At 42.2% G+C, this 14,334-nt stretch overlaps 1 protein-coding gene across 3 annotated transcripts in view; it reads left to right on the forward strand.

The window, feature by feature from the left end:
• Positions 1–393: 393 nt before the first annotated feature.
• Positions 394–14,334, forward strand: part of MAP7D2 (MAP7 domain containing 2) — a 76,650-nt gene continuing 62,709 nt past the window's right edge. For 2 of the 3 annotated variants that reach the window (XM_065677321.1, XM_065677322.1), the window contains exon 1: positions 394–631. In XM_065677321.1, the coding sequence (XP_065533393.1) occupies positions 589–631 (43 nt within the window). In that variant the 5' untranslated portion in view covers positions 394–588. The remainder of the gene's footprint in view (positions 632–14,334) is intronic. The other variant, XM_065677323.1, reaches the window with a different exon arrangement.

The following is a 14,334-nucleotide window of genomic DNA, read 5'->3' on the forward strand; positions in this document are numbered from 1 at the left end:
CATGCCCCTGCCTTTCTCCAGTGCCATAACTCCGGCCGAGGTGGCACATAGCTGCAAACAGCACACACAGCCTCCTGGATGGAAAAACACGGAAAAATCGGCAGGACCTCCAGGGAAGCTGGGGGCATGTGGCTTGGCTCTCCGAGATAAACCAATTAAATGTGCCTGGTCACTAACGCACAGCTTCGGCCTCGCTGCCGCGCCTAAGGGGCACAGCCTCCCGACACGAGTTGACACCCCGGTGGTCCCCGCGGCCAAACCCGGCTCTCTCCGTTCCGCCGGCCAAGGCACTTCAGGGACTCGGCTGCACCGAGTACCGACCGGCGGGGCGGGGCCGCGGCCGCACCTGGCGGTGCGGGAGCCGCTCCCAGCCAGCGCAGGCAGCACCGGGTAAGAAGCCGCCGCCGAGCGGCACCAGCCTGTCGTCGGCTACCGTGCCCGGCCCCGCTCCCGCTCCTCCCCGCCCGCCGCGCCGTGTCAGGTGCCGCGGGGTGGGCAGTGCGCCTGTGCGGCGGCCACTGGGCGCCGCGGACCGGAGCGGCGGCAGCAAGAGGCGGCGGCGGTGGTGGTGGCCACCGGCTGAGGAAGATGGCGGAGCCGGGGGCTGCGCGCAGCTACCCACGGGCGACAGGTAAGGGGATAAGTCTGTGGCTCCGCAAGGTGTCGGAGGGCGGTGGTTCGTCCGCCCGCCTCTCTCCCTTCTTTCCTCCCTCAGCTACCCCCTGCGCTGTCCCGTCCCTTCCCTCTCCGGGCCGGGGCTGATGGAGCCGGCGAGGGTCACTCCTCCGCAAGCCCAGCAGGTGCCGGCCGGCGGCGAAAGGGTCCCGCCGCCATCTCGGGCCGGGCACGGGGTCACCGTGGGGCGCGGAGGGGGTCCGGCCCCTGCCGCCGGGGTGATGAGGCGGGTTCTCCTCGCGGGGGAGTCGCGGGAGTGCCGGAGCCGCGGGCAGCCGGCGGATGGTGGCTGTGCGGGGGACTCCGATGTCTCGCCCGAGGCCCCAGGCGTGCCCCTTCCCCCGGTGTCGGCGCGGTGGTGCGGGAGGTATTTGCCATGAGGTGGCTTTTGTGTGGCGGGTTGGGCTCGCCCGGCAGCCGAGTGTGCCGCCGCGATTTCCCCCACCGCCGGCTGTGCCGCGGGGAGCGCGGCGGCTTGGGTTTGCCCCGGAGCGGGGAGCGAGGAGCGAGCGATTTATAAGCCTCATTTTCAGCGGTGCCTGGGCCTGCCTGCGCTGGTCGGCCAACCCGGGCAGCAAACTGGTTGAGCTGGTATCGACGGTGAACGCCTCACGCCGAGCCCTTTTACAGGCATGGCTCCTCCTTGCTCAGTGAACATAACTTTTAATTTCCGAGGACGAAAACGGTGTGAGAGATGCGGTGGGGGCTGCTGCGGTGCATGGAGTTGCATGTGGCAAGCAATCGTGTCCCCAGCAGTGGAAGAAGGTTGTGAGCTTAGCTCTTGGCCTCGTGTGTAGGTGTTGGGGTGGGTCTGGCTGCTCTTCCTTCACATTCGACCTACGAGATGGGTGGCGATTAAGGTGTTATGCAGCTGCTCCTTATACTTTTACGTTAATTATCAGACACAGGGCGTATGCTTTGTGGATGGCAAACCATCTAGACCTAGGGCATAAGAGGGAATTAATTTCCCTCTTGTCCTAAGCCACTGTAGTTTCTAAAAGTAGCTTTGCAATTGCTTTGGGAGATAAGCAAATATTATTATCCCAAATTTATGGAGTGGGAAGATGAATCCGAGTCTTTGACTTCTGTGAGGTAACACTGTGCAGGGAGCCAAGGAGGGAGCTGGGAATGCCTGTGTTTGCTGTTCCTCGTCCTGAGCTCAGCAGCCACAGCTCCTAGTGTAAGGTGTTGCACTTGAGCAGTCGAGCACTTCCAGGTCTTGGGTCTCCATTTTTTCATGTTTCGCATGGGAGAGAGTGAGAAAAACAATGCTCAGATTTTTTTTGTTTGTTTATTTCTTCTCTAAAGCATAAGGAAATCTGACCAATAGTTACTTGCACTCTTCCAAGACCTTTTTATTCTTGGGTTTTTTTTGGTTTTGGTTTTTTTTTCTGTTATATTTTCTAACTTCAGAGCAAATGTTGCAAAAAGGCTTCACTTGTTATATAGACCAGGACATCATCTATTTTCCACCATGTATGAGATTTGGAATCCACAGAAAAGGCAACATGGTATAATTAAAGATGATACCAAGCAGTTTGTCTGTTGTAGAGCACGGACAGGCAGAGACAGATGTAACCAGTTGTAATCAAGCATTGGCATCTGAACACAGTCAAGCATGGTCTCAGCCAAATCTGTTATTTTATTTAAAGTTGTTGCTAGAAGATGATGTATAATGTGGTATTAAAGTGTGTATGGTGTGTTTTGTGGATGTGCGTGGATGGGATTTGGATCTGTGGCAGCAGAGAATGTGACCTTTCTTTCTGGAAACTAAGTTAACAATTTTGTAGCAAGCACAGTAGCTACTGCCAAAATCGTTAACATGGATGTGAAAATGATGCTCTCTCAGTTCATGTGTTTGTGTGTACATCTTGGTCCTGGAGTTCTCATCTTCTTCATAGGGGAAGAATCTTACCTACATCTTCCAAAGTAAAATGCGCCTTCCCACCTCGAGGGGGTGCTGTCCCAGTGACAGCCACTATCTCCTTCCCAAACTTTTTAGTCCTCTGGCAGCTGAGTTTTGATCTCTGGGATCCTCCAGTGCTGAGGATATTGCTAGGATGGCAGTGAAAGCAAGGCACTGGATCTAGCATGTCCACCAATCTAGCATGTCCAGACTGTCTGCCCAGATCAAGCAATAATAAATGAGCCTGCAGTAGGGGAAGGTATTTGCATCTCTTGACTACTAGGGAAGAGGCTATTGTTTATTATTATTATTTGCATAAGGTTTATGCAAAAAGGAGCGAAATTCTGTGGCACAAGCAAATATTTGCAGAATTCAAGTTTATCCCTTTGCCAAAAATTAAAGGCATGCAGCAGACTATAGAGATGCTACAGCCTGAGAAGACACTGTAGGAATCTTTTTGTTGGGGAGAGTGACCAAAATGTAGGCGTTATTGCTGCTACCATCTGTAGTAACAGTGATGACTAAATAGCATTTGAAGGACAAGCTGCTCAGTATTGTATCTCCCATCTTCTCGTTTGCTGCCTGGTGAAATTTGCTTAATGCATATTCTGAGAGATTGAAATACTGAATGCTTTGGTTTTCAGAACAAAATATACTTCTTCTTACGGAAAAGTTGGTCAGCCCTAAAAGAAAAAAATGACATTGTGCCAGCTCAGACTGTACATCACAAAACCAGCGATAGTTTGTGGATAGTTGAAAGGAACTTAGGTGTGTATTTCTTTAAAAAATACTGTGTGGGTTTTTCTTCTTGATAGCAGTGCTTTTCCAACTGGTTTTTTTGTAAGCCAAAATGATTTAATGAAAGTATACTTACATTCTTTTTTGTTCTGTACTACATTGTTTTCTGTCATATATGGACATTCAAGGTTGTTTATTCCCAAGGTTAACTCATGTGCTGCTTTTCGTGTGGTGTTTCCACTGAGTAGTATGAATTTTAGTTCAGAGCAGTTTAATACACTGCATCCTCTCAAGGTTATTGTTGTATTATTTAACAATATTGTAACACTGATGGACTTTGTCTTAAAAAAAGTCAAAATTATTTCCAAGTAAGTTTCATTAAATTACAGTGAAGAAATATATCTTTCCTTTGAATTTCAAGATTGCAGAAATAAAAGGTATATTGCTTGATATGCACATGGAAGGAAAGTGAAGCATCTGAAAACTTTATCATTTGTAATTGTAAGACCTCTGTATGGTGTCACATACCTCTATTTGGTGGCTGACATATCCATAGCAGTGAAAAGGCATCAGGATTGAGTTATTTTTATATTGGGTAATTATTTCTAGGCATGCTAATTGAATGAGCGCGTACATATTTAATGTTAATGAAACTATGTATCCTGCATATTGATATTGTATGAAGATTTATGTAGTAAGGCTTTTTTCATCTCGCGAATAAATAAAACACAGTTATAACTTTCTTAGTTATCGGTCTTTTAATTTGTGCAGAGCAAAACCAATGGGGGAAATGCTCTTAAAATTTTACTCATATCTGTTATTTACTTACAAATGTATTTTGAGGGTACAGAAAGGATTTAGGCTTTTAATTCTGTTTAATTCTGGACTGTTCAGGTGAGTAAAAACAACTAAACAAAAATCTTACTTCTTCATTGTGTGTTTCACCTCTGCAGGAAGGTCCCTGTGTTAGTATTGCTGACTAGCTTGTTTGACTCTTCCTTGTTCCAATTATCTTGACCACTCCTTGTGATACCAGGTTTTTGCAATAGCTCTGATAGAACAGTGCAGATTTCAGCCCTTCATTCACGATTGGCTCAAGCTGTTGTGCAGATCCTAGAAGCAATTATTCCCAGTTTAAGTTCTGCATATGCTTATGTGTTTTTTTTGTTGTGTTTTTTTTTTAATTATTGTTTGCATAGAATTTTTATGAATAACTGGACCCTACAGGTTGGGGTTGGGGGGGAGAATACAGGTGATCAGGAAACTAATACAGATTATGGGAATGCTAACTTAACTGAGTAACAACCAACTCAAGTTGCCTCCTCCCTGTTCCCATCTTTCTCCTTGAGTTGCCTCTCACAGTTGTTCTCAGCCTGATAACTTTAGGCTTTGTGAGGTCTGTGTATCTTCTAGGTCTTGTCTGTTACAGTTATCATTCAGGGGATGTGTGTGTGACAGGTTATACTCAGTTGTCAGTGAACTGTTTGAGTCAGTATGTTAAATACACTTGTCTTACACACCCAAATTTAACTTCCTTGTGAATCTCTCTTACTGGCTGAGAGGGGAAATCTGGATAATAATAACATGCCTTAATAATAGAAGGAGTAGTAATGCCATAACAGCCAAGGTTATTGGAGTAATCAGAGGCAAAGTTCTTGCAGTACTGTAATAGGGTGTTGGTTTCTTTTAACCTGCATGCTTTATGACACTTAGATTATTTCTGAGTTACTTTGGTGTAATTGGCTTCTGTTTGGTATTTCCATCACAACCTGGTTTATTACCTCTGTATTTTCTGTGGCTGGAATTAGTGCACGTAGGAAGTGAAGTGTTAGTTTCCCTAATACACTTGTGTTCAAGCAGTTCACCCAATAAAAAAGGTGACTTGAAATCTTGGCTAATCACAGAGGTATTTTACTTATACTGCACTCACTTTAGATAGGGTATTTAGAAATACCTTTCACTGTGTTTTATCTCCACAGTGATTGATGATGCTGTATGGGGGTGTAGAGATAAGGGGTAAGTGGGTTTCAGAAACTGGAAATCTATCTAACTGTTAAAATGGGGGAGGGGGAAGAAACTCAGGATTTTTGTTGCTTAAAATACTATAACACATCTGCCAGTTTTTGTGTCTGTCATTTAAATAATACGCTGTTTCCCTTCATTTGTATCATGAAACTCAAAACCCTGGCATCCAGCACTCTGTGGATCTGAATGTTGTAAGGATCTTACTGAAGTACTTGTTGCAGTTAAATAGTAATAAAAATGTTTCACACAGAATTACTTCTGCTTTTGAATTGTCCTGTGTGTTCTGTGTATGTACATACATAACGCATATACATTTCAGGCTTTCTGCAAATGTAATGAATTAATCTATTAAAATGCCAGTTGGTTACATCGTAGTTTTCTTCATTTTCTTTCTGTAACTCTTGTGAATTAGCCACAGTAGTTAATGCTTTTCCTTAACTGCTTAATATCTATCTCCTCTGCAGTAGGAAGTCCTGTGAAGTATGTGCTGGTTTTCATTTAGTGTATTATTTGTGTATATGTTTTTTGCTTACCAAATACTCTCTGGAAGTGTTGTGCCCTAAATTCTGGGATGTCAGTTTCTCTTTTGCACTTGAATATCTGGAGGTTTTTGCTACTGCTTTAATATGTTTATGTCTGCATTCCTTTGATCAAGAAGCTGATTGTTCTTGTGGTATTAAGGTCCTACAGACAAATGTCTAAATTTGCTGAGGCTGATGAAGCATTTCTATGATCATTGCATAAACTTCAGTTATGCATCAGGTTTCTTTGCTTTTAGGCCACTTTTCAGTGAGGATATCCAAAGCAGTGATGACTGCAAGCATTCCTGGTGTTGTGCAGGGTTTGCACACTTACATTGTGGTAGCTGTTTGCTTAGAAGTCCTTTTGCTTTAAACTATTCATTTCTCAATGTGCCAAAGTTTGGGGTTTCTTTTCCACAGTGGTTTAATGTTGTTTTTCTTGGCATAAATAAAGGTGCCAGTAGCAAACGTCTCTGTGTTTCACTTTTGTTAAATTAATTTCTTTACAATATGGAAACTGCAACTTTTTGTGTTCCAGTGTTATGCGTATGTGCTTTTATTGATTGGAATAATTTGAAAAACATAGTGTTGAGCTGAATTTCTTGTAGTGATTTAACAGCAGAAATTGTTTCCTGTGCATCATCAATATTTAACTTTTTGAACTTTCTGTTTCCCATTACAAGAGTAAATGCATGTTTGGTGCAGTCTTGGGCGTTCAAATCCTTTTCATGGTGGGTGAAAAAATCTGGAAACTCTCCTTTTTCTGTACTTGTGGGTTTTTGGGGTTTTTTAAAAGTCATTCGCGTGTGCTTGCATTTACCTTTCAAGGTGACTAGTCCACTGAATATATAGTATCTTGGTTGATATGATGACAAGTTTAGTCTGGGGTACCTTCTGAGTCGATACTTCATGCCAGAGCCAGCTGCCTGCTGGCTCCATGTGCGCATAAATGCGTTTACTTGCACAGAAAGAGCAATGGATTTATGTCCCATGTCCTTAGAACTGTCATTAGTGCGTTGTGCATCCAACCGTTTTAGGAGAAGAAATATATGAAGCTTCATAAATCTCCTTTTCTTTGTTGGGTAATTTCTCTTAGGTATTCCTTTCTCCTAGTAGTGATTTTAATAAATAAAATGAGGCTCTAGAATTTATCACTTCTACATGAGGTTTTGATAGGATGGAAAAGAATGCGTTGGATGAAAATACATGATACCATGTGTCAGTTTGTGGATGCCACTGGAAACGCATCTCAAAAAATTAAAGAAAATGATAGTAACACTAGTGTATCTGATTGTTTCACCTGTTTTAATGCCAGATGCTGGAGGATGTAGTGTGGTTTTGTTTCACTTAGGTAAGATCTGGGAACATGCCTTGCTTGGTTCGATCCATATGAATTACCAAATTACTCATCTCATGCCAAGCAGAAGCTAGCAGAGCTCTTCTTTATTTCAGCAGAACGTTCATTCATGTATTTCTAGTTTGCAGTTAATTTTGGTTGTAGGTGTGGTGGAATACTGAGGTTCTTAATGTGCCTTTGATCAAAAAAAGAAAGATAATAATTTTCCTAAGGCGGTGTGGCATGCCTGGGTTTGTCAGCTACAGCAGGAGTGCTGAAGGGAGGTCTTCCCTGACCAGTCAGGGAGAGAGCACTGCTGTTTTTTCACTTAAACAGTAAATTGAGTCATAGTCTGAAGAATACTCAAGTCTAAATAAACTAGCCTTGGAATAAACTTCCAACATACAATTATATTCAAGTAAAATAAATCTCATTTAAAAAAAAACCTCCAGTCATATGGAACAAAAATATTTTTTCATGCTACTAAGTTGGCTACATGGCAGATGACACAACAAGGGTCTTCCCTTTTGTCCCAGAAGGGAAAATAGAATGATAGCGCAGTGTTTATCCACACATCATTGCTGTGATTTTTATGTACTTTAATTAAAGGGGTTACATTTCCCTTCCCTTGGGAGGGTGGTATGAACTAATGGGAAGCGTTTTCCTTCCCCCCAGTGTTGGTGACTCGCCTGCCAGTGATTTTCATTCCCTTGCTTGTGTTGAATATGGCAGGTGTGTGGGTACAGACTCACTGCATCAGGGCAAAAAGACCTCAGGGAGAGGACTGCAAATATGCTTTGGGGGCTCTTAAAATGTTGATAAACAGTTAAGGCAGTTACAGCTTCCAAAATAAATGATGGATGAACTGGTTCTCCTTGCTCTGTCTTAAAGGGAAGAGTGAGTAGGGCTTTACTTTTGTCCTTATTTTCTTTACCTATAGAACTGTGCTTCACCCACAGGCCATCTTTTCCCTATATGCTTAATGGTCTATTAATAGGTGTAGGTGTTGCCATTATGTTTCCTGGGCTTAGTAGTGTTAAGTGCTGTGGTTGTAAGTAAACATGGCAATTTTCAGCAGGTATAGGACGTGGTTTAATAGTGCAATGAAATAAATGGGCGAACTTCCTTTGGCATAAAGGGGTTTTGATGAGGTTCTAGATTGCAGAGTTGTGGTCCAGGATGTGTTTAACAGCTCTTTGAGTCTGGGTTGTGGCACTGACTGAAAATGTTTGAGCGATGCATAAGGGAGAGATTGTTTAGAGGAAGTATTATGCAGAAAGGCTGAATTTCTGTAGCATTATCAAGTTATGAACTGAAAGAAAATCTGAAACAGAAACAACTGCACAGATTGGGGCATTTCCAGATAATGGGAAGAGTTTGGTTTTCATAATGCTTTTTATTCTGTAAAGGCAATTTCACATCCCTCCCCTGCTTTCCCCCCTATAGTATGTTTTCTGTATTTTGGGTTGGGTTCTGCCCTCTTCCCCCTGAGGTTTTGTAATATCTTTTCTTATACCGTAGTCACTGTCTGTATCCAGTCTTCCTTTCAGTCTCATACTGCTAAAGGTGTCTTAAAAACGATAGGTAGCCTGTCTTTGAATCTTAATATATTTCATTTGTGGTGAAGTTGTCCAAATGATGTGTGCATGGAACTGAAAGTCAAGTTACACAGTACAAAAACATCTACTTTCAAATCCAGTTTTTGTAATGACTGGTCCGTTTGTGATGCTGAAGACAAACTGAAGACTGTAAAGGAAATCTTCATACAACTGAGATTTATTGTAATGAATGCTCCCTAAAGCATAGTGACAAGCTTACAGGTCATGTAGCAACTCAAAAGGTGTTTAAAATAGCACAGTAATGCTCCTGGAAGGGCACTGATTTCTCTGTTGATGTAAAACCCCCGCAGTGCATGGAACTTCTGTTGCCTACTTGTTGATAATGGTGCACCTGTACTGTTGATAAACTGATGTCCTGCTAGGTGAACTCCTGAAGTTTAGTAAGCTGTTTTTTTTATTTTCCTCTCTAACAGTGTTTTCCTTTTTCCCCATTCTCATCCACTCACCCCCACCACCAAGGTCATAAGGATGGCCGCTTTAGTGGGAGCAACAGTATGCTTCACTGCTCTGTCTTCCCTGGTGGCTAGAAGGTGGCACTGAGGGTAGCATACAGTATGCTGTATGAGACACTCGTATAGTGTATAGTGTCCCACAAATTATAGTTCCAAGAGCTAGAGATGTATCCACAAGACTTGGATATATCTTCCATATATATATATTCGTATGCTCTACCCTGCTGTGTGCAGAGCTCACCCCACTCCATCCAGGCTCAGGAGTGTAGGGAGAAAAAAACATGATGCCAAGGAGAAGGCTGGGCCCAGAAGATGGGCTCTGGCAGGAACTGACCTCTCACCAGCCCACCTGCATCCTGCAGTGGGAGCCCAGAGGGCTAAAGTAGGTCTTAAGTTTTTCTTGTGGCAGCTGCGGGAAGGCAAAGAGATGGGAAGAGGAAAAAGGTGAAAAGGAAAAGAAAGTGCATTCCATTCTATTTAACCTCTGCTTCAGGCATTATTGTTTATAAATGGAGAATCACCTTATCAAAGAGCTCTTTGAAAATCAAAGGTAACCAAAAAAACAAACAGGCTGAGGAATGTTTTCCTAGTCCTTACAGCAGCTACTGGTTAACCCATGTTGCAGTATGATACACTTCCTTAAGTTACAAACTTGGAGAAGTAGAGGGTCAGAAGTCTTCAAGATGATTTTCCAGTGGCTGTTTTGCACTGAAATGAATCCAGGTATCTCCTGGTGATGCATGTACCTTGACAAACTCTGGTCAAAAGTCCTGTGGTATAAGGTAGCACTAGAAAGATGTAATTTTCATATTTTGACCTTGAGTCCTAGAGGCTGGGAACTGCTGGAGCTGGTTCTGAGAAGCAACGTTTCAGGCCGATTATATTATATAGTCCTTCATAAAACCAGACAGCTGAAAAGGCCCAGGAAAGAAAAATGTTAAAGGAATACGGAATAAGTGTTCAGTGGCTAAAAGCTAGCTTTAACTCCAGCTAGATTTGAATGCATTCAGCCTCCCCTTTTTGTTTCCAGCTATATGATCTAGCCCATTGCTTCATGCCTTGCCAGAATAAACCAAATCCGTTCTTCGTGTCGTGTAGTAAAATGGTGATTTCAGCATTGTCTGACAGATGCTAACTACCCTTTTTAGGGAGCAGTGAAATGAGTAAATACACATATTTATTTGTAGCTAGAGTTTGAGCGAGGACCGTTGAGTACACTGTTTGGAGTTTGTGGGAATTGAATATGATGTCATTTACACAAACTTGTAAGGGCTGATGGTATCAGGTTTGTAGAGAGTAAACCTCTTTCAGTGTGCATCTGCTAGTACTGCTTTGATAAGGTGCAGCATTTGGTTTCTGGTCCTGGATTTACCCAAGCACATAATTGAAGTAACTTACCTGTAAGTCTTGACATGTTTTATCAGGCACAAGAATCTCTTCATCTTCTGGTGGTAGCTAACTTTGTCCTTTTGATTCAGAAAAATTCAGTACATCAGTAAAAACATACTAGAAACAAGGACAAAAAATGTTTTTCTCTTACAGTTAGATAGTCCTCTTGCCTGTGGATAGAAACAATACCAGAATGTTTTCTTGCTTGTTTGGGAGAATTTAATCTCGAATATAATTTGATATCATTTGTGTTCTCACATAATAAGTTTGGATGCTGAATTTCCTACTGATTGATTGATTGATTTATTGTTGTTAGCATTAATCCCTCTCAGTGAGGTAGAGAAGGTGGGTATAGTTGGCTGTTTGTGACAAAATACCTGTAATTTTCTTTGTTCCATTTCCTGCTACCCAAGGTGAATTAATTGCTTTTGCTGCTGTCAATTCAGGCTTAGAGGAAGGCCATGCTTCTTGTGTAGACCTGCTCTTCTCTTTTTTTCCAGGCTTTCCTGTTACATGCACAAGAGGGGATGTGACTTCTGATGCAACTCTGACTCCTCCTTTTCCCTTCCAAAATATTTACTGCCTTCTGTTACTAAAGCCAATTCAACCTACTCATCCCTCTCCTCTTTTGCTGTGGGTAGGCAGGTTTTTCAAGCCCTAACTCTATTTTCTGATCTGTATCTACATGTGAAATAAAACTCTGGAAGAGGGCAGGATGCCTGTGTAGGTGCCAACTTTCAGCCTGAGTGCATGGCAATACATGATCCTGTGTTCTGCAGAACTGCTTTCTGTTGCCACTATCAAACAAAAGCCTTTTCTTGTACAGGTGTATCCTGAAGTTTGATCTGACCACAGTTACTCTGTGTCTAATCAGGCCTGGCAAGGTGCTCTATACTCAGCTGCCTTCTGCTAAAGAGTGCTATGTCTATGAATGTATCTTTCCAGAAAGGTGAGGTTTGTGGACAAACAACATGTTTTCTGTTAGACCAACCAGTTACAGTCCAAACAAGCAAGCTTTCTTGCCCATCAGTCTGCAGAAGGAGCAACTGCCTCCTTGTTCATGACATGTGGAAGTAGAGAGAAGAAAAGTACAGGAGAGGTGAATGCAAGAGCTTTGAGGCTCTCTTAGTAGCAGCAAGGGCAGGGGATTTTGTGATCCAGCCTTTTATATTGGGATATGGCTGCTGTCATCTTTTGCTTTGCTATAGGTGTGCTGCAGTACAGCAACTGCTGCTCAAGGTGGTTCTGTTCAGCTCAGCATAGATAAGTGCTATTCAAAAGGGAGGGAGTAAAACTTCAGATGCCTAATTTACTTTGAAAAGTATTCCAGTATGGTCCCTGGATTTTCAAGGGTGAATGTTGTTATTTCATTTCAAGAAGCATTGACTAGGGGAATTTAAGACAGATCTCTTGGGATATAGAACAAAGTGTGGAATAAGCAACTGGTGCTGTTCTGGTATTACTAGATTGATGGGGTTTGGGATTTTTTGTGCTTATGCCCGAAACTACTGCAGTTCTTGTTTACTTTAATGTAGCAGCCCTGGGTAGTAGGTTTATTAACTAAAGGTGTAATGGTGGAATTTGTGATTAGCAAAGAAAGGGGGGGGGGGATAAAATCAAAACCTTTTTGACATATCTTGTCAGTATGTTTTGGTGCAGGATGCATAATTCTGTGATTTTTAAAAGTGATTTTTAAAGAGAGAATCACTGACATGGGGCATCATTGTATGCAGTTTTCAGGTTCCTTGTTGTAAATGCTGCAGCTAGCGTATTTTTGAATGCACACTCTCACAGTAATTGCTAAATATTTATCAATTCCTAAATTCAGTAGGTACATTTAAGTAGGCAAGGCTCTTGTTTTTTATACTGCAGTTCATATGTTATCTAGAGTTTTTCACCTGTTTGCACTCTATAGTGAATGAAAAGGTAAATGACAATATTGGTTAGCTTCCATGAAAAACATGATACAGTCTTCACTTTCCTAGCTTTGAGAGCTTCCTTTGTCAAGGAAAAATATTGGATGCAAGCTTGCTGGCTTTCTGGAAGAAGTAAAAATGTCAGCCATAATGCTTCCTTTCAGCTTTGGATTTTTACTTTTGAATGTGGTGGGATTTACAGCACCAGACTGTGGGCACAACTGGTGCTAAACTGTAGCAGGCTGTGGAGCTTTTTGCATGGTCTTTGCCCACAGGGACCCTTCTAGTATAGGTCACTACCATTTCTTCAGTAAAGAGGAATTTATCAGTGTCAAGTGTATTGTATCAGTGAAGCAGTAGCAGCTTTGCTGTTTTTCTGAAAGATTTTTACGGAGGATTTTAGGGTTAGGAGAGAGTAGAAGAGAACCTGCTGCCACCTACAGCATCACCAAATACTAGATCTGTTCCCAGCACACACACACTGTCCTTCAGTGTTTCAGGATTTGAGTTGCTAAGATCGTTAGGGATGTGAAGTGGTTACCTTGCGCAAAAAAAAAAAAAAAAAAAAAAGAAAAGAAAGAAATCACCTTTTCTCTTATTTAGCTGCACTGTGCTTCTTATCAGGAGCCATAACTGGAACCCACTGCCAGAGCCTTGCATGCCTGAGGTCCATTTTTTTCAGCACATTTGAAGGGAAGGGAATGTATGAGACCATGTACAGCTGTTTAGTTTCAGATTTAAGAGCTTTCAAAATAATTATAAAGCTATTCTTGGCATTTAGCCTTATTTAATCCTCTTGATGAAAAGTTCAGGGCAGTGTAAATAAAGGGAAGAAAAATTAATGTCCTGTTTTGATTGTTGTGTAAAATATCCTTAATTTTTTTTTGCTTTTGAAAGTAGTACATATTTTCATCTTCTATACAGATTGCCTGCTAAGTATAGACAAGAAGCAGCTCTTTTAACACTTTGCTTGTAGCATGAGGGCATGTGCTTTTTAAAATGGTTGGCAGAACAGCAAATTGCAGACAGGAGGAGTGAGGGTTTTTTGTGTACAGCACAGACACTTGTAGGAGTTGGAAAGTTAATCCAAGCAGATAAGGTAAGCTATTGAGAAAGGTGGAGATTTCCCTTACTACTGTCATGTTTCATCTTTCAAAATACAGCTAGCTGAAAGGTCTGTAGTAGTTTGTTTGACTGGCAGGGTGAGAGTAGTAGACCAGTGCATGTGAGGAGTTTTGCAAAAGCATTTTAAGCTGTGTCCTCATACATGTGTGTGGAGGCAGAGGGTAGACTACAGGGAGGGAGGTATACATTGCCAGGGAGAGTACAAACAGTCCACTTTATTTTAGGAAGAGCTGGAAGTAATAGGTATGAAGCTGTACTTTTTTAGAAGCTCTAGGAGGAATGTAAAGCTGATTTGCTGATGTTTCCTTCTACTTAGCTTGGTGAGGTTTGAGTTTTACAAGGAAGATGCTTTTGCTAGGCAGTGGCTGTGACTTGATCTTTACAAGGGTGCAGAGCTCTTCAAATTGCTTGAATTAAAAAGGAAAAAAGGGAAGATGTTAGAAAGCGTGTGTGTGTTGCGTTGTTTTTAGAGATGGAGATGTTGACTTAAAAGCAAGAATAAAGCTCATTGCTTTAGTGTCAAAGCTCTGAAAAATTATGGAGGAATAAACAAGCAGTCAATCTGTTAGCATTTTCTAATGCATTATCTAGCACACCTCTTGCAACTTGCAACAGGGTTAAGAATGCATATA

Source organism: Lathamus discolor, chromosome 4 (assembly GCF_037157495.1).
Source record: "Lathamus discolor isolate bLatDis1 chromosome 4, bLatDis1.hap1, whole genome shotgun sequence".
Lineage (NCBI taxonomy): Eukaryota > Metazoa > Chordata > Aves > Psittaciformes > Psittacidae > Lathamus > Lathamus discolor.